Genomic DNA, 23,618 nt, shown 5'->3' with positions numbered 1-23,618 from the left:
AACTCAGGTGCAAAGATAAATGCTAGCCCGTTAGAGTATAGAAGCAATAAATAGAGAGTCAGTTAGAAAACGAGAAAATTTAGAAAAGAAATTTTTTAATATGATTTTCTGTATAAGAATAGAGGGATAAATTTTAGAAAATCTCTTGGAGATGCTATTACACGGCGCCTCTAAAGCAAGCGGCGTTGTTGTTGACATCTGCCAATTGAGCCACAAGGTACTGGTGCTGTAGCTGACCGGAGCCGATCGGTGCTGGGGGCCTGGGGCATGCATGCCGATGCGATCGCGCGGCGACACGGCGTGTTGGGGTCACCGCTCACCTGCTCCGTGCCACGCCTCCGCTTGTAGATGCCGGGACGAGAAATCATCGGCGACTTATAATACCCCGTCCAGGACGGCATACATCTTACGTTTAGCAACGTTCTCGGAAACCAAAAAATTCCATTTCCAGACGAGATGGTTTGAAGCTCTTGCTTTCCCGTTCAGGCCTGCAGGGTGGTTGCTTTTGCTTTTCAACTCTTTTTTTTTTCTTTGGAGGTCGGGATGACTTCTTGTGGAGCACAAAATACTCGAGTTCGGCCGTTTGCTGTCAGAAAATGCAAGTTCACCTAGATTTGTGGACGCATATCTAATTTTAATCGTTTATCATATTTATTTATCTATTGATTTTTTCTTTAACTATTTTATAATGTTTTCATCTACCTCATTGATCTCAACATAATTGAGTTGTCCTAATAAGGCATTTCTGAATAATGGCCAGTGGAAATTTCCCTTACCTTTGTTGCTGCTGCTTCGTCATTTGAGAGGACGTCGACCGTACCGTAGCTGATGCTTCGCTGTTTCTTAGCTTTTTTCAGAGAGAGCCCTGTTTCTTAGCTGGGCCATTTCATATATACTATGGCCTAGTTTTAGTTCAGTTGGGCCGTTAAGAATAATACCAAACACCCAATATATGTGATCGATTTCATTGGCCCATTTTTCATGTTCTACTAAAGTACTCCTATCATAAATATATATCTTTGATATGTCTCTAATACATGATTTAATTACTATTTTCTATTAAAATATACTTATAAAATTTATTAAATTACGATATTATGAAAGCATTTTTAAGAAAAAATTTATACATGTAATTTTAAGATTTTTAAACTAAATATTTTAAAAAATATTGTTAGTCAAAGTTTTAAAATTTTGACGATTTTTTTCAAATCTTATGTATTTACGACGGAGGGTATACTTTTTTCTCTCTTTTTGCTGTACCCCAACCCAGCCAGCACATCGCGACAACTGCAACGGTCTCGGGAAAAAGCTCAACGTCATTCGTTCGATGGCGATCCAATGGCCAACACGAGACGATCTTAACTATCTACTACTATTTAAAAATAGTAAAATAGTCCCATGTCATGTGGTGAGTTCCGCCGTCTACATAATGAGTCCTACGTTTTTTTTTTGGATTTTTTTAAAATTTTCTCAGCGAAGTTTTTATGGCTCTTATTGTAACGTACAGGAAAAAAGAATCCAAACAAATGCCCCCGAGGAAGAAAGGAACCTAGGAAAAAAAAGGGAAGCACACTGGAAGAAGAAGGCAAACCCTAGTCGTCACTCCACTGCGGCGCCCACCACCGCGATCGGGGTTGGATTCCGATGGACTTCGCGGAGCTGGAGGCGGTGGAGGGCCTCCGGTGGCCGTGGCACTCGTGGCCGCCGACTCCCCCCGCCGCCGCGTCGCTCGTGGTCCCCACCGCCGTCCTCTGCTCGCCGCTGCAGCACCCCACGGCGCCCGACCTCCTCCCGCTCATCCCCTACCCGCCGCTCCGCTGCGCCACCCCGTCCTGCGGCGCCGCGCTCAACCCGTTCTCGCGCGTGCACCACGGCTCCGCGCGCTGGTCGTGCCCCTTCTGCGGCGCCGCCGCCAACCCGTTCCCGCGACACCTCGCGCCCGACGCGCTCCCCGCCGAGCTCTTCCCCACGCACTCCAGCGTCGAGTACGCGCTGCCCTCGGACCCCGCCGTGGGGCCCGGACCACCCGCGCTCGTGTTCGTGGTAGACGCGGCCACGGCGGCCGCGGAGCTCGCCGTGCTCAAGGCCGAGGCGCGCAGGATCGTGCAGGGGCTGCCCGAGGGGGTCAGGGTGGCGCTCGTCACCTTCGCCGCGTCGGTGTGGGTGCACGATCTCGGATTCGAGGGGTGCGCCCGGGTGGTTGTGATAAACGGCGAACGCGAGCTTGAGTCTGACAAGGTTTGTCAAATATGAATTTGCGATATGATCCTTAGGACGCGAATAGTTTGATTCTTGGTTTATTGATTTAATGTAACTGATCAGCGCTTTAGTTTGGCGAGTTTGCATAGTCTGATCCAGCCACTAGCTCTAGTTGTCACATTTGAAAACTGCTCTGGTTGATCTCTTGAACTTGGAATGTTAGGATGTTAGTTCCTGGTTGAGATGCTAGTTTGTTTTGTGAACTCTGTATGTATCACATTTGAGTATGTAAGCTTATAACCCCAGAAAGTACTCTGTTTGCATTCAATAAAAGCAGGGCTAAGGTGATTTTTAGTCTATTGTGACGTAACTTTTGGTCTACAGCAGTGATACTTTGGTTGTTGTGTGGGGGCACTACATGTTCTAGTGGAATAGTGAAATGGATATCTTACATAATGGCTTGGTTTCTAAATTCTAGGTGGCCTGGATGTTTAAGCACTGCAATTTTACTTTTTATAGGAGTTGCCAGGGACATATGTTTTGGTCTTCTAAGGTTGTGGTTTTTCTTGTATGTCTAACTTCAATAGTTGTGCAATGTAGGATATTAACTTTTGCATATTCTCATGTCCATATGTAGTCTTTGGGATAATGTGGAAATTGTAAAACTATAGAGCAAGAGAATATTTTCCAATATATGAACCCAATGTCTCATGTAAACTTTTTTAAAGTTCAGCTCAGATGCCTGTTGCTGCTGTCCAGATAATAAGTTCTCGTGTAAAGTTTGTGGATGTTTCCTGTGATATTTATGCAGCCATAATTTGAATTTCCTGAGTATTCGGTGATCTGCTTTTATGACTGTTTGCTTTGTAGGAATTCTTATCAGTGATGCATATCTCATGTGCCTTTATATATGTTTCAGATACAAGAACTTCTAGGTGTCCAGCATTCACGATACAACAAGTTGGCTATGCCAAGGTCCAGTGAAGCACAGAGATTTTTGCTGCCCATTTCGGAATGTGAATTTAACATCACATCTGCAATAGAGGACCTTAGCTCTATGTCTGTGTGCCCACGTGGGCATCGCCCTTTAAGAGCTACCGGCACAGCTATTTCCACTGCTATTGCGGTTCTAGAAGGTTGCTGCTCACCTAGTGCTGGTGGTCGGATTATGGTCTTCACGTCTGGTCCTGCGACAGTTGGTCCAGGGCTTGTGGTGAAAACTGATCTTGGGAAATCAATTCGTTCTCATCATGACATTTTCAATGGCAATGCACCTCTGTCTGACAAAGCACGTGACTTCTACAAGAAAGTTGCAAAGAGGTTAACAGACCACGCATTAGTTCTTGATCTATTTGCCTGCTCTCTCGATCAGGTTGGGGCTGCGGAGCTGAGGCATCCAATAGAAGTGTCTGGGGGCCTAATGGTGCATACAGAATCATTTGAGTCTGAGCAGTTCAAAAGCTGTTTAAGGCATGTCTTCCAGCGTGAGGGTATTGATTATCTTAACATGAACTTTAATGTGACGATTGAGGTAGTGACATCAAAGGAGGTCAAGATTTGTGGTGCCCTTGGTCCCTGCATTTCCCTCCACAGGAAAAATAGCTCAGTTAGCGATAAGGAAATTGGTGAGGGTGGGACAAATTATTGGAAAACTAGTATGCTGAACAACAAAACCTCCATTGCTTTCTTTTTTCGAGTTGACTGCGGTCGTAAGGCTGAGCCTCCAACTGTCTTCTTCATTCAATTCATGACAAGGTACCGGCATGGTGATGGTAGTTATCGCCTAAGGGTAACGACTGTTGCGAGAAGATGGGCTGCGCCTCGATCTTCTGAAATTGCTGCAGGGTTTGATCAGGAAGCTGCTGCAGCTATTATGGCTAGGCTTGCCGTTTACAGGGCAGAGACATACCATGTTAGAGATGTTATACGGTGGCTTGACAAGATGCTTATCCGCTTTACTGCTAAGTTTGGAAACTATGTTCCTGAAGATCCATCTACATTTCGGCTGTCAACAAACTTCTCCCTGTATCCGCAGTTTATGTACTACCTGCGGAGGTCACAGTTCATTGATGTTTTCAACAGCTCTCCTGATGAAACTGCTTTCTTCCGGTTGATGTTGAATAGGGAGGGAGTTGTGGGGTCTCTAATCATGATCCAACCTACTCTATTCCAGTACTCATTCGATGGACCGCCTATCCCTGTGCTGCTAGATGTCAGCTCCATCTCTCCTGATGTCATCTTACTGTTTGATTCATACTTCTATATTGTGATTCATTATGGCTCAAAGATTGCTCAGTGGAGGAAGCTTGGCTATCATAAGGACCCAAACCATGAAAATTTGCGGAAGCTACTTGAAGCGCCAGAAATAGATGCAGAGGCACTAATGGTTGACCGTTTCCCTGTACCAAAACTCATAAAGTGTGATCAGCATGGCAGCCAGGCCAGGTTTCTGCTAGCCCGGTTGAATCCATCTGTGACACAGAAAACACAGCTTTCAGAGGGATCTGAAGTCATTTTCACCGACGATGTTAGTTTGCAAGTATTTATTGAACACTTGCAGGAGTTGGCTGTTCAGGATTAGAAAGGCATGGAGCTTTACCATGTTTGTGCTATCCCAGTTGGGTCCATATGTGATCCTGAATATATGGCTTTTGGAGGGATTGAATGTCATATCCACAGATGATGTTTACTTGCAAGTTTTTATTGAACACTTGCAGTAATTGGTTGTGCAGGATTAAAGTGTTAATGTGGATTATTTATATGCTATTTTTTTGGTCTTCTGCTTGCAAATACTGGGAGAGCTCTACTGCCTGGAGGGATGAGATCTCCCTGAGTTGTACATTGCTCAGGCTCCAGTTTGATGTAAGCCAATTACATTTTAGTTTTGTATAGCAAGTGGTAGTGCCCTCTTGAAATGATGGTTTTTCTCTGGAAATGTTTGTTGTGCAGTAAACCAATATTTCGTTCCAGTACGCCCTTTAAGCAGAGCCATTTCAACACCACAAAGGTATATAGGCTGCCTGTAATTCTCACCACGTAACTTCCACATGATAATTGGGAGTTTTGATTCAACTGTTGCGTGATCCCAAAACAACGCCCATTATTTGATACTGTTTTCAAGAGATTTATTATATGTTTGGCACTGTGCAGACCAAGCATTATTGGCATTTTATATATCGGTTACATTTCCCTAATCATAAATGTGATGAATAAAGTATGGCGTAGTTTGCTTATGCAATGAACCTGGCTTTGGTAAGACCACAGCAGCAAGAACAAAGAAGCTTCATGCTGTGATCATGCCATCATGCCTCAAGACCCAACCTTCTCAATAACTCAAAGAGACAGGTAGATTAGGGTATACTAATGGATTCCCCATCACCAAGCACATGGCCTGTTCCCCCACTTGATCGCATACAGATTGCCAAATATATTGTATTGACAATTAACAAACAGGTTAACTTACAAGATACCATAATAAATAATGATAGTCTCTCTCATTGATGCCCTTTACTTAACAATCACACAAGCTTGATTAACAACACTGGAATAAAATCACCAAGTAGATTCTGGGACACACGGTAGGGGACGTCACATAACACCAATCAAGCTACACACAGATAGATTATTGCTTCTGGTCCATGAACAAATTAAACATGGCAACTCTCCCTTCTTATAATCCCACTAGTAATTAGAACATTATGTTTCTAGAAAAAACAGTAACACACTGCAAGGGCACCATTCTTATGACACCATGCTCAGCTTCTTAACTGCAACTTGTTCAGCTCTTGTTCTTGCACTTGTCCTTGGTTCTTGGTGCTGTTTTTTATTAAAAAAAAAACATAGAGGGTTAGAATTAACGCATAAATCTTAGCTGCGGGAGAATTTTAGCTGAAGACACTGACCAAGACCAATGGCTTCAGAACTCTTCATGATCCTCAGGCGCTTGCATGAGGCAACAAACATCCTGCGGGGATAATTGACAAGGCGACGTAAGAAACTGAAGTCTGAACATTGCATCCTGATCATGGATTTGTAAATATGAAAGCAGATGATGGCACACAAGAATGAAGAGCATACTCCCACGGGACGTCCCCAACAAGCATCCAGTCGCCATCCTTGTCTTCGTAAGTAGTGACAACATCGGCACCACTCAGCGGATCAACCAACTTCCCCTCGTTCATGTTGTTCCCTGGTAAGATGGATCATCGATGCAGCTCTTATTAGTTCAGATCAACTTTGCATTTGTACAATTGTGGCGAAGCGATTGATATCAGTTGTCATTTTTTTATGATCAGGATTCCCATGCCGGTGATGATTTACCAGTTGGTTTGAAGTTGCTGAACATCTTCTTCAGAGCAATGGAGAGGTCCTTGTAGCTGTTGTACATCTTCAGGTCCACTTTGCGCAGGTAGGGGGCGCCGTCCATGCTGACTTTGATGAAGGCGGAGCTGTTGCCGCCGGCGTTGGCAGCAGGCTGCTGCTTCTCAGGTTCCTCCTCCTTGTTCTTCACAGACTGGACAGTCATGGCGTTCCTGCGGTATGATCGGACTGGTGGCCAACCCACAGCCTGTGCCCTGGTACGTAACACAGAAATCTGGTTATAATCACCTGTTTTTTCACATATCAATTGTAGCCTAGGGATATGAAAAACCAAGATTCGTTAAATTTGTAATTGGAATATCCATCCAGTTAGATCATGCATGTAAGCATGTTACTGTATTCTTGGTGGCGGCCAACTCTGACTTAACTAGTGTATGTTTGTCACGATTTAATGCTAAATTGCTAATCATGTATGATGGAAATGTGATTGGGTTATAGCCACATGAATCATGACCATCATGATTATTCAGAATTCAATTGGCTACAGGTGTGCTTCTCCTGGTATTCAAAATAATTAGTTATAACCATTGATTTTATTCAGTAAAGAGAGAAATAAAACTACAAGACCACCTTTTTCTAATGGAATCTCCCAAAAGATGAAGGAAATAAGTACACCATTCTTTTCTGACATATACCGACAAAGGCAGGCATCAAATGTGCATATGTTTTGATTTAAAAAGGTGATGATAATTCGCTCGGCACTTTACTAGCGACAAAGACCATACACCATGGTTTAGCCATATGCCCTTTCTGCCAGAGGATCTTTTCTACGGATATTTTGCCCTACATAAAGTGTTACTCGTTGATATGCCAAGAGTATTCGACGTACTACAAATATAAAAAACTGAACAAAAAAAAAAAGAGGCGAGAGAGAGGAAAACTGCCGGCACTTGCACAAAAAGTCACACAAACACTTTCTACCAAATGCCATTATGCCATGTTCGGTAGCCTTTTCTTTTTATTTCATGCAGAAAAATAAACAAAGTCACATCCATAGCACCCCACAGACACTTCATTATGATTTTCATAATTAACGTTCCCAATTCTTAAGTAAACTGATTAGCATCGTACTAATTAAATTGCCATGGTAATAACACTCGAAGGCATAACACATACAGATAAATCAACATGTGTGCAGATATATATGTACATACTTGGGTGCATGTGGCTTCTCGGCATCAGCGGCCTCCGCCTCCGCGGGCCTCTTCACCTTCTCGGCGGCCGGCTCCGGCTTGCCGGCGGTGGCCTCCTCCATGCCGGCCGTTGGCAGCTTAAGCTTCAGGTCAATGGCCTCCTCGAAGCCCCTCTTCCCGGCCTTGGCAGCCTCGGCGCCGCCTCCAGGCAGCCCGAGCCGGAGCTCCGTCCCGACGTCGGCGCCAGCCATCGGAGCAGCTGGTCGGCTAGCCTGTCGCGGCCGTCGTCGCTGAGCCTCTGACCTTGTATATACACCTCCACACTAGCTAAGCTTTTTGGGTCTCAGCTCCCCTGTGTATGGCAAGGTTTGAGATTTGTGCTTGAAGTAGTTTGGAGGTGGTGGAAGAGAGGACCCAGGAACATGGTGGAGATGTCTATATATAGAGAGAGAGGGAGGAAGAGAAGGAAAAAGAGAGAGAGAGAGTGAAAAGTGGTGGTAAATACTCCTATTCTAGCTAGGGTGGTGGCAGGAGTAGAGAGAGAAAGAGATGGAACATGGTAGTGGGGTTACTGCTTCTAATAGCAGTTAGTTAGGGTGTGTTTGCTTGGGTGACTCAGGGTAGATGAGATACTCCCATCCAAGTAAACAGTGCTTGTTCAAATGTTTGATTAGGTGATTCAAGATGAATGGGGTTATGCACCTCCACCGAATATTCATGTAGATTCAAGATTATCCAATACAAAAAACAGGCGGACCAGACCGCCAGCTTCTGTCCGCTCCGTGACTCATCAAACCAGCTCGACCGGACGATGGTTGGATGAACAATACCATCTTTCAAATTTTGTATTCATTTCTCTATTTGGGTAGTGGGATTATCGTGCTCCAAAAATAACTAAACTTTTTTCTGGGTAGATCCTATAATTTATGATGAATCTATTTTAAAAAGATTCACGTCAAAATCCCTTGTAGATTTGAAAATAAAAATCTCCAAAAAAAGCTACTCCTAGAAATTCTAGCATTTTTAAGGCATCAAAGAAATTCTCAAAAATCTAGAAAAATTCAATAATATTTCTCTCATGTGGCGTAATATTTTCTAAAATTATTTTAACCCTAAATTATTTGGTGAAAAAATAAGTTCTTTTACTATGCTTCATTTATATGCATTTTTATTATTTCATGTGGTATTCTCTTTTTAAGTCAATTTGAGTTCAAACAAATTCAAACATGTACAATTATACAAATACTTATGAAATACATATAAATATGAATGTGCATAAATTGAGATGCTCACCAAAAAATTATCACAATTAACCTAACTCATCTAATCCATCAAACCACACAGAAAAATAGCTCATCTTACCAACCAAACAGAAACTGACTCATTATATAAAAAAAATAGAAATAGTTATATTCCAACCAACATTATCCTCCAACTAAACACACACTTAGAACATGAACATGAGTGAGGCTAGTTGGTGGTTGGGGCCAATAATTTTTGTTTCCATGTTTCCTCCGTTTGGATTCTCTGTTCATGGGCGCAAGCCAAGTTGTTAGCATTGCATGTGTGGAGTTTCTATTGGATGACTCTTTGTCTGATTTTTTTTTTATATATGCATACAATGCTTTTCTCTTTGTTTCACAACATTTGTCCACACCATGTGTACAAAGGCACCAGATCCAAGGCCTTATTTTGAACGCGAGAAAAAAATTCCAGCTCATACAAGAATTGAACTATTTCAAACGAATGTTTCGCCCTGCAAAGAGAAGAAATAGGCAATGCCATCGAAACATGCATGCCTCTATTAGATGATGTACTGAAGTAAGCGGCTAAGTATCGCAATAATCTATACTCATGAATTTCCTTATGGATAGATGTTGTGAAAATAACACTTTTGAAAGATTTAACAAACATTACAAAATAAAGAAAGTAAGTGTTTCTATACATATCATCATGATAACTGTGGGAAACCGAAGGAGAAAAAAAGAATCATGATTAGGTTTCTCCTAAGAAGAGGGTGAACTTACAATTTATGTTAACATCTGATACATAAATGCTTGAATTCTTTCTGGCCTATCCAAAAGCTTGAAATACACATGAATTGTTATTTATATTCCCATTAATTCTTCGATAATTAGATATACCAATGTCGAATGAGCACCCTTGTAAAAACATACTCCTATGCTAGTGGAGTATATGGTTTGTGAAGACCAAATTAATCAAAGGTTCCCCAAAAGAAGGAAGGGGGAGAAAACAGAGGGGCATGCATGGCTGGCAGGATGCATAGCTGCAGACAATCCGGGGCCAGCTTGGGCTAGAGAACGGAACCATATGGAGCCGGGGCCACCGTTCAGGCCGGGCACCGACACGTGTCGCAAGGTGAGCTGGACTGCGCCGGTTTTGCCGGTGCCTCCCCTTGCGTGACGCGCAGCCTGACGTCACCCTCCTCCAGCTCCTTCACTCCGCTGAAGCCGAATGGTTTTTCACAGCGGGTCCCATCCGCTTCAGTTAGTGGGCCATGCCGGCATGTGGCCCCACCTGTCAGGGCCCACAGCACAGCAGGATCTACCACCTCTTTTCTCCATCAAGATCCGCTTGGAGGCAAGCGATTGTTTCAGGATTCCGGGACATGGATTTGGCAGGAATTTGCTTAACTTTGTGGTGTAAGCCGTTGATTTCAATTTTGTTTTATAATTTTTTTCGTTTATTAGTGAAAGACCGATACTCGTAAAATTGTATTAAAATTTCGATTATTTTTTCTATCTGCTATGTAAGTTTTATATGTCAGTGAAAAAAAATTATGAAATTTTAATCCTAGCTATAAGCTAGTGAACTGTTTCTCAGAGTTCTCTTATTGGTTGATCATCAAATCATATCTCTCCAAAGCTTGCCGGATTCCTCCAGCGTTCACCCATCCACTTTGAGACGATCAGCTCTCGTGCTATCACCATCGTCGTTACGATTTGATGCCATCTGAGAAACAACTCTAAGCACCATCACTGGTGTCGTAGAATAGCTACGAGCTATCCTTTTTCCAACTGCTCTTGTTCGACATATTGTAGCCATTAACATCACTGTAAAACACTAGTTAGATGACCATAGCCTGATAATGTCGACAGAGCCAATAAATCCATTGCGACTCCAATTCACTGCAAAGATTACTCAAAGACAAATTTGAACAACTTTTGCGTATGAAATCCAGCCATCACAAACAAATCACTTAAAAGAAATGTCTAGTTAAACAGAAACAGTGACAACCGGAGAGCGAAACGAAAAGTGTGGTTTCCATAATACTCTATTTGTCCATCTATGTAAGACTGTATTTTAAAAGAAAAAATCTTCGAAAAATATATTTTGAACTTTAATTTCTCTTACGATATATTATCAAATGCTATAAAATTAACATAATATTAAAATCACTTTGAAACATATATATATATATAATTGAACTAATTGTTAGTTACTCTTGCAAAATTGAACTTTTTTAAATAAAAAAATACACCTGCCATAGATGATGAAGAGTACTCAGCATTCAGCAAGGAGGGAGGGGTGGTTGGATTCCCATTTCCCAGACTCCAGGGCGGTGGGACCGACGTGCCGGGAGGGGTGGGAGCAGGTCAACTTAGGTGTCAGCCCCACGCCGGCGTGCATGTGGGTCTCAGCTCCCACGCGACCAGATACCGGATTAGCAGTATTTCTTGGTTTCCAATCATTCTCGACCCCCATCAAGTTCTGCTAATGAAGAGCTAAAGAATAAACCACCTGCTACAAGGTGGGGGCAAAAAGCACTGTACTGACAGGGCTCAGAATGGTTACTCGAATGCCGCTGGATCTGACGCAAAATTCCGTGAAATGTAACTTCATACCTACTTATACACATGTCTAATTTGGTTCACCCATTTCTTCTACAGAGCATTCACTTTTTTACCATTTTGAGAAAATAGCAATTGCTCATTTACCAATCTGTTCCACATGGATAGACTTAGAACTATCTATATATCATCCTTAGCAGCAATTATTATTTCTTTAGAGTGACAACTGAGTAATTATCTATTTTTTCTACTTGTTATTTATTTATCTGTTGATTCTTCAACTTACCTCTTGATTTTTTTATCCACTACTATAATATTAATCTCAACGTAAATAAATTGTTATGTTAAACCATACGTGTACATTCACGTATAAAAATTTCCCATCCTAAAATTCCTAACAGAATCCAAGTGGATGCCACGGATCAAGATCAAGGTCCGATATAGATAGACATAATTTCTTTTGAAGTTTGAGATTTATTTCAAATTCAAACTAAACCTATCCAAACCAGCACCATAAGTAAAGTGCACGTACAATGCATAGTTAAATCAAGGACAGAAGCAGCAGCACGAAATTAAGCTGCATATGGTCATGATCAAAATGCTGATGTCCCCAGAAAATTCGTAACACCGGCTAGCATAATACTCCCTTCTGTCAACATACCTAATACTTTTTTATTTTTTATAGTTTTCGATGTGTAACTTTGACCACTATTTTTATTATAATATGTAATAAAAATATAATATTATAAAAATATTTTTCAAAATAAATCTACATGTATGATTTTTTATGTTTTCAAACTAAATATTTTAGAAGTTATTGACTGTCAAAATTTTAAAAGTTTGATCGAATCTTGGTCAAAACGTCAGGTATTTATGACTAAAGGGAGTAATAGCAGTCATGATCTTACACAGTAAAGTGACAAAGAATGTTGGTGGATGGATGCTCATGAAGAATAAATATATATAAATATATGAAATTAGGATCACTGATCGACCGACATTGGTGGGTAAAAAATGCAAAGTACATTGGTGCTCGGTTAGGGTGAAGTATGATGCAGGGGTGGATTCACCGTGGGACGAAGGAGGCTTGAGCCCTCCTACCTCTCTTTAATGCCTGGGAAGGAAGAAGAAAAATAGAAGAGATGAGGAGGAAGAAGAGAAAGAGCCTTTCTGTTTAACCTAGATCTGGTATTATGAAAGGGGAGGAAGAGAAGGGGTAAGGATACGAGCGAGCGCATTGTCATTTTCATTGCTAGCAACGGTGTGATTGAGATTAGAGACGCATACACGTATATATACTTATTCCGTTTTATAATACTTGGCAATATTGATTTTTTTCGTTCAAGCTTTAATGGTTAAAGTTGGAACTTGAAAGTTAATAGTGCTAAGTATTTACAAATAGAGGCAGTAATATACTTAGCATGACCTTCGAGCCAACTATTGGCCTAGAAAACGGTCTAGAAATATGCTCCGTCGCATGTGCCCGATCGATTCCTGCCCTACAGTCCTACACTGAGATCAGCACGATCCAAGCAATGTCAAGGCAGAGAGGCACAGGAGACCTGCAGCTAACCGGGCCAGCTAGTTTCTCGTATCGGCACGCATGCCAGCTCGGCATTTTTACTTCTCCTCTTGGATCGGCAGCCCGGCGTGCACCGGGAAATGCGTCTCCGTTTCAGATTGAAAATCGCCGGCGCTGCTGATGGTTTTACACCATGGCTGACGACTCGGGGTGCAGGTGTCCTGTGATCCTGTCTGAGCAGCATGGCGCAGGGGCGTCAGGGGCACGTCCCGGTGTCGCGGGCAGGCAGGGACTGAAGGGAACCCATGCTCGGCGTACGTACGCTACTGTGCTGCCTTGTTGGATTTCTTCTTCTAGGAACGTACTGGTAGGAGCAGCTTTGTTTTTTCCCCCTCTTGCTTGACTTAGATTTAGAAAACTCTACTACTAGTGGTAACGGTACTAGTATTTGTTTGTAACTCGAGTAGATTGGTCAACTAAAGACGGCCATGCACGCCAACGGCTCACTATCACCGGTTTTTCTTCCTACCTCAATCGCAGAGGCGTTAGACTTAAGATATCATGTCCATTTAGATTTGAGGTTTGTATAATAAAATAAAATAATCTAAACCTCTATTTCTAATAAAAATAAAAATAAAATGGTTCACACATATACTCACGAATTCTCCAACTAGAAATATTAAGCTATGTAAATATATTATTTGTATAGTTAAACAAGATGGCTCACTCAAATACTTACAATATACTTATAGCTCTAGCTCCATAAATCTTTAGAGTTAAAAATAACTAGCTCTAAAATTATTTAAAGTTGAAGCTTTAACAATAGATCCTGTACTAGTTAAGTTTCAAACAAGCATATCTCCTTGAGAAAAGAAGAGCGTATGTTACCTCCCAAGCTAGCTTTTGAGGCTAGAAAACCCGAGCAAGTATCATTAACGTTACAACAAACAGATGTTCACAGGAACGAGAAGGGCCGCTTTAACATATTTTCACTTGATTAAGTCCAAACAGGATCCCCAACTGTTTGGAATTCGGAGCCGACGAGAACGCCACTAGCTAGCTATAATCAGGAGATGGAGCGATCGATCATCAATGTCGATGAAAGTACAGCAAAAGCGGAGGAGAAGGAGCGTGCGTGCGGTCGAGCGAGTGGAGTGGAGTGGAGTGGAGGAAGCAGCATGGCCGACCTGCCCTGCCCTGCCTGCCAATAACGTAGCCCAGAACACACGGTCGCACTCGCACCTCGCACTTGCGAAGCACCCATGCCGGCGCAACCGTGCGACTCGATCGATCGCACATTCCTCTCCGATCTCGAGCGCGCGCGATCGATTTCGTTGCCCCCTCGATTCCGAGACCGATGCGTACGGTGCACCGCACCGATCAATATGGCGCGCGCGTAGGGGGCGCACGGCTGTAGCAACGAAGCCCCAGCCAACCAGGAAGCTAGCGGCCAACTCGGGCGTGCCGTGCCGAGCGATCTCCTGTCGCCGTCGACGCCCACTCGCCGCCGGCCTCGCGCGCGCGGGTAGCTTTCGCCATCATTACTCCATAAGCCCCGATCCGCAGCTTCCGTGATCGATCGATGGGGCCACACCGCCACAGTGATCCCGGACCCAAGCACGGAAGCACTACCGTACCCACCGCTTCTCTGTATAGCTTCCGTGTCGGCGTCATGCCCAAAAGGTAACGCTCGTGCTCGACGCCCATTTTGTGGTGGTCGAGGATCGCAGGGCGCAGGAGTGTCGAAACATGAGCGGACCGTGGAGTTAATATTCCCCCAGCCAGGTCAAGCACCAGAGGATTGCTAGTGTAGAATTGTAACGTTACTCTCTTCAATCTAAAATAAATGTCATTTTAGACTGTACATAGTCATTTGTTTTAACTTTAGTTATAAGTTATTTTTCATGTATTCAGTTTAGATACTTAAAAATAACACTAGTATATTTGTTTCGAAAATTAATTTCATAACAGTATATTTTTACTATATTTTATCAGTATATTACAACAAAATAGTAGTCAAAGTTGTAATTTAAAAATCATGTCGATATTTAAAATGACACTTATTTAGTACTTCTATGTAGCAAATTGATCGAGGGACTGAGGTAGGTGCTTGCAGTGCTGGTGGACGGAGCTGATGGAGCCTGTGGAAAAGAGAGCAGGACTAGGCTGGGCGAAAATCACACGTGCATGGCCAGGAAGTGAGCTTTGCAGACATGCTGAGCGAGGGGACCGCGCACCAGCGATGGAGACACCGATGACTCCGGAGTCCGGACCGTGTTACGTGTAACTGCACCTTTCCTAACCAGCACGCGCACATGAACCCCCTCTAGCTCTTGCGCGACCCTACCGTGCGCGTCCCGAGCCCCGCCGATCGGGGCAGCAGCGACCAGCGAGCGAGCCTGCAAGTGCAAGTAAAACGGACGGGGCCAGCCTGATCGAAGCGCTTGGCCATGCCGTGCGCTGAGGCTGAGGGACACGGAGCCGGCGGCCGGATGGATCGAACTGGGGATTCGGCCCCGGCGCGCGCGCCAGTTACCAGATCGGCGGGTGCGGCCGGCCGGCCGACCGCCGACGCGCGTGGGCACGTGAAGAGGCTCCCCATCCCGCCACCGCCGGCGGCCGCGAGGGGACACGTCCACGTGCACCCATCAATGAACCATAACTTGCCGGGCATGGGCTGCTGCGCCTGCGCGGGAGGGATGGTACATTGGTACGTGCTACCACTTCCCCCTCCCGGCCAGTGCGCGCAGCCATTTCCGTGGACGTTTTGGTGTCGGCTCCATGCAGCTTGGGGCGCAGAGTCAGTCGAAGCTGCTCTTGGCCCAACCGGGCGCGCCGCGGCTCATGCGATGGCTCTTCGTCTCGTCGCCAGATTCGACCGAGACCCGACAACCAGTACGTGTTGGAATCTCGCAGTCATTAGGAGTACTACCTAGTTGGAAGAACAGGGGGTTAATTTTCAGTCCAATAGTATGCGGACGGCGCTGACGAAGTTGACGAGCCTCAGAGTTCAGAGCACGAGCAGATTGAGATGTTGCCTTCAAAGTTCAGAGCAGTGTTCTGTGCCCACTAGGATTAGGATCGAATAGAAACAGCTTTACATTCCAGACCTTTCTCTTACACCAAACGCTTTTGGCCCTGCTGCATTGAAAGCCACACATCTCAGACTTTTCCGCGTAACGAACAGGTTAGTGTAAGCTAGGGTTTGGAGGTTGTTGCTACATGGTCAGAATCTCTTCAGAAAATACTACCAAGACATGTGCTTGAGACCGGTGTACCGAACGGATATGGCTCCGTGTCATATCACAGAAAGTATAACTGAAATCCTCAGTGCGATACGGTTCTGATAAATGAATGTCGCCCACTTGCACATTCTTAGCTAAAACATTGTGGATACGCCATACCACTCTAGATCCTAACAAACAACGCAACCTCAATTTTCTGTGTGGTACAGCCTCAACATAATCCTCTGCCAGAAAGAAAAGAGAGAGATTTGGGGAAAACACAACGCACAAATCTGACGGCCTCTGTTTCTCTCTCTCACTCTCTCTCTCTCTCTCTCTCTCTCACATATATATATATATATATATATATATATATGCGTGTGTGTGTTACGCGGGATGGAAATCTTGATTTTCATGGGAGGAAATAAGTTAGAAAAAATTCATCTGTTGCTTCCATTCTCTCTCTCTCTCTCTTTGTTTCTCCTGGGGTTTGTCATGTTACACCGTCCACATCAACGTGACACATCATCGATCGATCGATCGACATAATCTGGTGCTCTGTTGTTAAACATAGTGCGTGACCGATCGATGAACAGTTCCCGGACGGCGTTTCCCTGCCGAAATCTTGACGCACGACTGCAGCGGTAGCTTCTGGACCGTGTAGTGGCTCGCGGTTTCGATCCACATCTATGCACATATCACAGCCACCACTAGTGCGGGCCATCAGCAGTGGTCGATTGAGCTTTGATCGATCGTGAGAGGCTGAGAGCCTGAGACTGATGATGAGGAGCAGGCTCACCACCCCCACCATCTCCCTGTCACCCAACCAACGCGGCGTCGCTCCTAACGCGAGCTGAAGATCCGCGCGCCACTTGTTGCCGATTCGGCCGGATGCGAGCTCGGCGCGAGATCCCTCGGCGCATGCACGCGCGATCGCGTGTGGTCGGCGGCAGATACGAGCGTGGAGCGACAGCGGCTGGCTCTGGACCGGTCGCAGTGGAGCGAAGACGAGATGGCGACTATGGCAGGCAACGCGAAAAGCGCACCAAATCACCAACTGACAGAGCCTGTTCGTTTCAGCTGTAGCTTTTATAATTCAGTTATTTGTTTTAGCTTACGGTATATAATCATAATTTAGTTTTTATAATTTAATTGTTTATTTTAACTTACAGATTATCCTCACAATCTAGCTTTAGATCCGAAACAAAGCGTCTCGGTATCGACATGACATGCCGAGCGTATTTCGTAGTAGCACGGCAATGGAAGTCAGTGTCAATGGTGTAACCGTTGCCTTTGATAGCATGCCCAAAATCCATGTACAATTTTGACGGTGAAGGTTGGTTAATGATGTGAAATGTCAGGGTGTCAAGTTTGCGTGTCATGTTGATGAAACGTTCGGGCATGTGTTATGGGAAGCTTTTTGTAACGGAAGGTTGATTGAAATAGACCGACCATGACATTGACAGATGATAAAGTTTTTCTTTTGAAAGGACAGATGATAAAATTAAACTGACATTGGCCTAGGTTCTTTTTAGAAAAATTTAGGTTTACCCCACTTGTTCAACTACCGTTTCGGTTTTTGCCACTGTTTTTTGAATCGTTATATCTTATATCACTTGTTCGAAAAAATTCTTTAGTTCATGTTACTAGTTGGCGTATTTGAATTAAGAAAAACTTATTCGATTTATACCACTAGTTCGGTTTAACTAGTGACATGAACCTAATAATTTTTGAAACTAGTGGCATAAACCGAACAATTAAAAAATGGTGGCAAAAGCCGAAACTGCAATTGACAGATGACATAAACCTAATTTGCTCTCTTTTTTTAAGCATACACCTAGAACAAAATAGCTCCCCAGATTTGCTTTGCAGGCCTTGCTTAGGCTTCTGTTGATCAAGAACATTATCTGGGCCTAGTATTTGACCCATTAAGAGCTCCTTTGTTTGGGCCCAGGATCAGCCGAGATGTCGGTCCAATCAATCGGCTGCCAATTTGCTGACCCCTCCGAGACCTAAACCCTCCTCCCCCGAGCGCGCGCCCCCGTCCGGCGGCCGCCGGGATGGCCGCCACCGCGGGTGGGATTCAATCGAGGATCCAGTTCTTAGGGATTTTATGAAGGACTTCGAGACCATGGACGAAGGTTTGAAGAGGATCCAGGAGGCAACAACGATGGCAGACTGTCCACCGGTTGCTTATTGTGCAAGCTCTCTGCCCTCATATGTTCTGCTTCTTCCTGGCCGGCGGTCACCGCTCACCACCATATGGCATCCTCGTTCCTGAGCACCACCTGCTTCAAGGCCCCCTGGTCTATGTATTCCTAGCTCAAGCATCCATGTCCTTGACCACATTGAATCGTATGCTCTGCATGGTCCTGCATGGTCTTGCCTGACAACTAGTGCACATGCAGCTCCGGGCTCTGGCCTCACTGGGCTCTCACTCGGTCTCACCATGAGCGCTAGAATCTGCTACCCTTTTGTGGTTGTCCGGCAAATGTAGTTGGTTTCACCAGTGCTGGGATGCCAATCAATTAGGTCATCAAACTCATTAGCAGCAGCAGCAGAGTAGCTTGTGTTAGCATGTTCATTCTCATGCGTTCTACAGGACCATGCAGCGGCAGCAGGCGCACGCCATCTCCGGAGGCCGTTTAGATAGTTTTCATGTTTAGCTTCTCATAATCACGGCATGTAATCTGTTTCTATCTCTAAGCCTCCGTGTACTCTATTTAACTGCCGCATCTGATCTAATTGAATCATTGCGTTGAGTAGTTCCGCTTTCATGGTATCCGAGAGGGGCCGATCCCCTCGCTTCCGCTACCCCTAATCGCCGCGGCGTGCTTCCGTCGAGCGGGCTTCACAACCGACGACGCGCTCCCCGCCTCCCGCGCCGCCGTCGCTCCTCTTGATCGGCGCTCCCACCCTCTCAATGTCGTCTGACGACGCCGCCGCCCAGGCCGCGCAAGACGCTGCGCTCAAGAAGGCTGCAGTCGACGCCCTCGCCGCAGCCGAAACAGCCACCGCCGAGGCCAAGGCTGCTACTGCCAGGGCGGAGGAGGCCGCTCGTCGCCTTGCCGAGCACGAGAATCTGGAGCAGTCCCAGCTTCACGCTCAGGCCGTCGCGGTGTCCAACATCAAGACGATGATCCCCCTCGTCCTCGAGCAGACGTCCTCGGTCTACAGCCGCTGGCGCAAGCTCTTCCTCAACATCGTGACCAAATATGCCCTCGACTGTCTGGTGCTCTCCGACGACGACTTCTCCATGGTTCCTCATTGGCACCGCATGGATTGCACAGTCAAGTCGTGGCTGTTCGGCACGGTGTCGCCCGAGCTCATCGAAGCGGTGTCCTCCACTTCCCCGACATCGCGCTCCATCTGGCTCGGCCTCGAAGACCAGTTCATCGGCAATAAGGAAACCCGTGCCATCATCCTTGATGCCGAATTCCGGACTCTCGTTCAGGGAGATCTTTCGGTCACCGATTACTGCAACAAGATGAAGCGTATGACGGACGCTCTGGGGACATTGGGTGAGCCGGTCTTGGATCGCACCCTAGTTCTCAATGTTCTACGCGGCCTGAGCGAGCAGTACTCCCACATGGCAGCGCTGATCAAGCGCACGCGCCCGTTTCCTTCCTACTCCGATGTCCGTGCGGATCTGCTTATTGAGGAGGTGACCCTTGCCAGCAAATCTTCCACTCAGACGGCGCTCATGGCCACCACACCACCGTGTCCTCCTGCGTCGCGCCCTGGCGTCTCCAACCCAGGCGCCACTGGTGGCCCTAGTGCCACCGGGCATGGCGGCGGCGTCCCAGGACATGGCGACCCCATCAGTGCTGGCGGTCAAGGCGGACAGGGTGGCTACGGGACCGGGGGCGGCTCTAATAGAAGTCATCGGCGCTGGCGCCACAACGGGAACGGGGGTGGACAGGGCGGTCCGCCGCGCCCGCCTGGTACCTGGCCGCCGCACTGGAACCCACTTACGGGGACCTTTGCCGTCTGGCCAGGACAGCCTGGCGCGCGTCCGCACCCCCCTCTTGCGCCACTGCCCCCAGGCTCTCGTCGCCAGCACGCCCCTCCAGCAGCAATTCGCCGGCCATCAGTTTGCAGGCCAGCCCGCCCCTGCACCTTACTACGGCGTCCCTCCCGCCACACCACCCCAGCAGCAGTCCTGGTCATGGGATCAACAGGCTTTGGCGCAGAACTTCAACACCATGACCCTCACTCCTCCACCGACCAACAACTGGTATATGGACTCAGGTGCTTCCTCTCACATGGCCTCAAACTCCGACTCTCTATCTCATATTCGCCCACCTAGTTCTTTTACCCCATCTAATATCATTGTCGGCAATGGTTCCTTATTACCTGTTACTGGTGTTGGGTCTACTTCTTTTCCTATGACAGAACGTCCTTTACATTTACATCATATTCTTATCTCCCCGCACATTATTAAGAACCTCATATCTGTCCGTCGTTTCACTACTGACAATCATTGTTCTGTCGAATTTGACCCTTTTGGCCTCTCTGTGAAGGATCTGGTAACACGGAACGTGATCGTCAGGTGCAATAGTTCTGGGGAGCTCTACTCCTTTCGGCCACCAACCCATCCTCACATCTTCGCTGCCATCACATCCCCTCCCGTGCTTTGGCACCGCCGGCTCGGTCATCTTGGCCACGAGTCCTTATCTCGTTTAGCACCTTCTTTGGATTCTGCTTGTAATAAAAGTGAGTTAAAAACTTTGTGTCATGCTTGTCAGTTAGGTTGCCATGTGCGCCTTCCTTTTACTCAGTCCAACTCTCGTGCTCTCAAGAATTTTGATTTAATACACTGTGATTTGTGGACCTCCCCAATTGCTAGTGTCACTGGCTATAAATACTATCTTATAATTCTTGATGATTGCTCCCATTACTCATGGACTTTTCCTTTACGCCTCAAGTCAGACACATTTCCTACTCTTTCTAACTTTTTTTCTTATGTCGCTACTTAGTTTGGCACCACGATTAAGACCGTCCAGTGCGACAACGGTCGAGAGTTTGATAACTCCACCGCCCGCCTCTTCCTCCTCACTCATGGTGCCACCATTCGCATGTCATGTCCCCACACTTCCCCCCAAAACGGTCGTGCCGAACGCATCATCCGTTCCACTAACAATATCATGCGTTCCCTGATGTTTCAGGCCAGCATTCCGGCACCCTACTGGGTGGAAGCCCTTCACACGGCCACCTATCTCCTCAACCGCCACCCAACCAAGACACTTGACTTCCAGACTCCGTACCTTGTGTTGTACGGCGTTCATCCTTCCTATGATCACCTTCGTGTTTTTGGTTGTAAGTGCTACCCTAACCTATCTGCCACCACTCCACATAAGCTCGCTCCTCGGTCCACTCTTTGCGTCTTCTTAGGTTATCCCTCGGAACACAAGGGGTACCGCTGTCTTGACCTTGCCACCAACCGCCTAATTATCTCTCGTCACGTTACTTTCGATGAATCTTCTTTTCCTTTTGCCGAGCTTCCTGCCCCACTCCCTTCATCCAACTTTGATTTTCTTTCGGAGTTTGACTATGTGCCTAGCCCTATTGGTTCACCAGTTGTTGCAGGTACAGGTCTTGCAGGTCCTGGTGTTGCCGTCCTCGGCCGGTCTCCCGCTACCCCAGATGAATCCACCTCTCGGGCTGTTGCCAGCGGGGCCCTGGAACATTCGGCCTCCACCAGCCCGTCTGCAGCAGCTCCCCTCCATGGGCTGACCACGGTGGAGCCCAGTTCCCCCACCTCCGCTGGGCCCTCGGCGGTCTCTGGGCCACTTCCGCCCACCATCCCGCCCTCAGTCTCAAATGACGGGCGGCTTTCGGCCCGGTCCTCGGAGGAAGCTGGCTCCTCTTCACTGCCGCACACCAACATGCCTGGCTCTGACGCACAGCTTCCACCAGGTGCGATTCCAGTCTCGGCCGTCGTCAATGATCATGTTATGGTCACTCGGGGGAAGCATGATTTTCGACAGCCAAAGGAGATTCTTGACTTGCACGCCACTGCATTGTCTCCTCTTCCAAAGACCTACCGCAGTGCCTTGGCCGACCCAAACTGGCGGGATGCTATGATAGAGGAATTCACCGCTCTCCAAGCGAACAATACCTGGGATCTCGTACCTCCACCAAGTGGTACCAACATTGTTACCGGGAAGTGGGTCTACAGGCACAAGTTGCATCCTGATGGTACGCTTGATCGTTACAAAGCCCGCTGGGTCCTTCGGGGTTTCACACAGCGCCCTGGTGTTGATTTCGGTGAGACTTTCAGTCTCGTTGTGAAGCCAGCCACCATCCGCACAGTTCTAACTCTGGCATTATCTCGCAACTGGCCCGTTAATCAGTTGGATGTGAAGAATACTTTTCTCCATGGCACCCTGAGCGAGACGGTCTATTGTGCACAACCGTCTGGTTTTGTCGATTCCTCCAAGCCTGATCATGTGTGCCGCCTCAATAAGTCACTCTATGGCTTGAAACAAGCGCCCCGAGCCTGGTACAGCAGGTTTGCCACCTTTATTCGGTCCTCTGGTTTTGTTGAAGCAAAATCCGATACATCTCTCTTTGTTCTTCGGCGTGGGTCAGACATGGCATACTTACTCCTTTATGTTGATGATATTATTCTGACTGCCTCCTCTGGAGATCTGTTACGCAGTATTATCAGTTCTCTTACAGTGGAATTCTCTATGAAGGATCTTGGCAGCCTACATCATTTTCTTGGGATGTCTATTTCTCGGCGTACTGATGGTATGTTCTTGTCACAGCGTCACTATATGCTTGAGATCTTGGATCGTGCTGGCATGACCGATTGCAAACCCTGTTCCACTCCAATTGACACTAATGCTAAGCTCTCTGCTGATGGGACTCCTGTTACCGACGCCACTGATTACCATGCTCTCGCTGGCGCCCTTCAGTATCTCACTTTCACCCGCCCGGACATCTCTTATGCTGTGCAGCAGATCTGTCTTTATATGCATGATCCCCGTGAGCCGCATTTGGCCTTGATCAAGCGTGTTCTCCGCTATATCAAGGGCACCCTGGACTATGGTCTACAGCTGCATCGTTCTTCTGGTTGTGACCTGGTTGCATACTCCGATGCCGACTGGGCTGGCTGTCCGGATACTCGTCGTTCTACCTCCGGGTATGCAGTGTTTTTGGGCGATAATTTGATCTCCTGGTCGTCGAAGCGCCAGCAGACGGTGTCTCGTTCCAGTGCCGAGACCGAATATCGGACAGTCGCTAATGCCGTTGCAGAGGTCACTTGGCTCCGGCAGTTACTTCAGGAGCTTCATTTCTGTCCCAGGCGTTCTACTGTGGTGTTTTGTGATAATATCAGTGC

General features: G+C 46.4%; 3 protein-coding genes across 3 annotated transcripts; 2 read left to right on the top strand and 1 right to left on the bottom strand.

Moving 5' to 3' along the window:
* Positions 1 to 1,526: 1,526 nt before the first annotated feature.
* LOC133915476 (protein transport protein SEC23 G-like) lies at positions 1,527 to 5,168 on the top strand. Its single transcript, XM_062358650.1, has 2 exons — positions 1,527 to 2,238; positions 3,119 to 5,168. Exons 1-2 carry the CDS (start codon positions 1,645 to 1,647, stop codon positions 4,778 to 4,780), a joined length of 2,256 nt encoding a protein of 751 aa, XP_062214634.1. The 5' UTR covers positions 1,527 to 1,644; the 3' UTR covers positions 4,781 to 5,168.
* A 440-nt stretch (positions 5,169 to 5,608) lies between these two features.
* Positions 5,609 to 8,322, bottom strand: LOC133915477 (auxin-responsive protein IAA13-like). The gene is made up of 5 exons (XM_062358651.1): positions 7,734 to 8,322; positions 6,520 to 6,773; positions 6,277 to 6,388; positions 6,102 to 6,163; positions 5,609 to 6,015 (listed from the first exon to the last, which is right to left on the bottom strand). The coding sequence occupies exons 1-5, from the start codon at positions 7,961 to 7,963 to the stop codon at positions 5,978 to 5,980; spliced, it is 696 nt and encodes a 231-aa protein (XP_062214635.1). The 5' UTR covers positions 7,964 to 8,322; the 3' UTR covers positions 5,609 to 5,977.
* Positions 8,323 to 19,193: 10,871 nt separating this feature from the next.
* Positions 19,194 to 20,146, top strand: LOC133914559 (uncharacterized). Its single transcript, XM_062357647.1, has 2 exons — positions 19,194 to 20,046; positions 20,118 to 20,146. The coding sequence occupies exons 1-2, from the start codon at positions 19,194 to 19,196 to the stop codon at positions 20,144 to 20,146; spliced, it is 882 nt and encodes a 293-aa protein (XP_062213631.1).
* Positions 20,147 to 23,618: the final 3,472 nt, after the last annotated feature.

Source organism: Phragmites australis, chromosome 4 (genome assembly GCF_958298935.1).
Source record: "Phragmites australis chromosome 4, lpPhrAust1.1, whole genome shotgun sequence".
NCBI classification, from domain to species: Eukaryota; Viridiplantae; Streptophyta; class Magnoliopsida; order Poales; family Poaceae; genus Phragmites; species Phragmites australis.
This window is presented reverse-complemented; position numbering and strand designations above follow the sequence as displayed.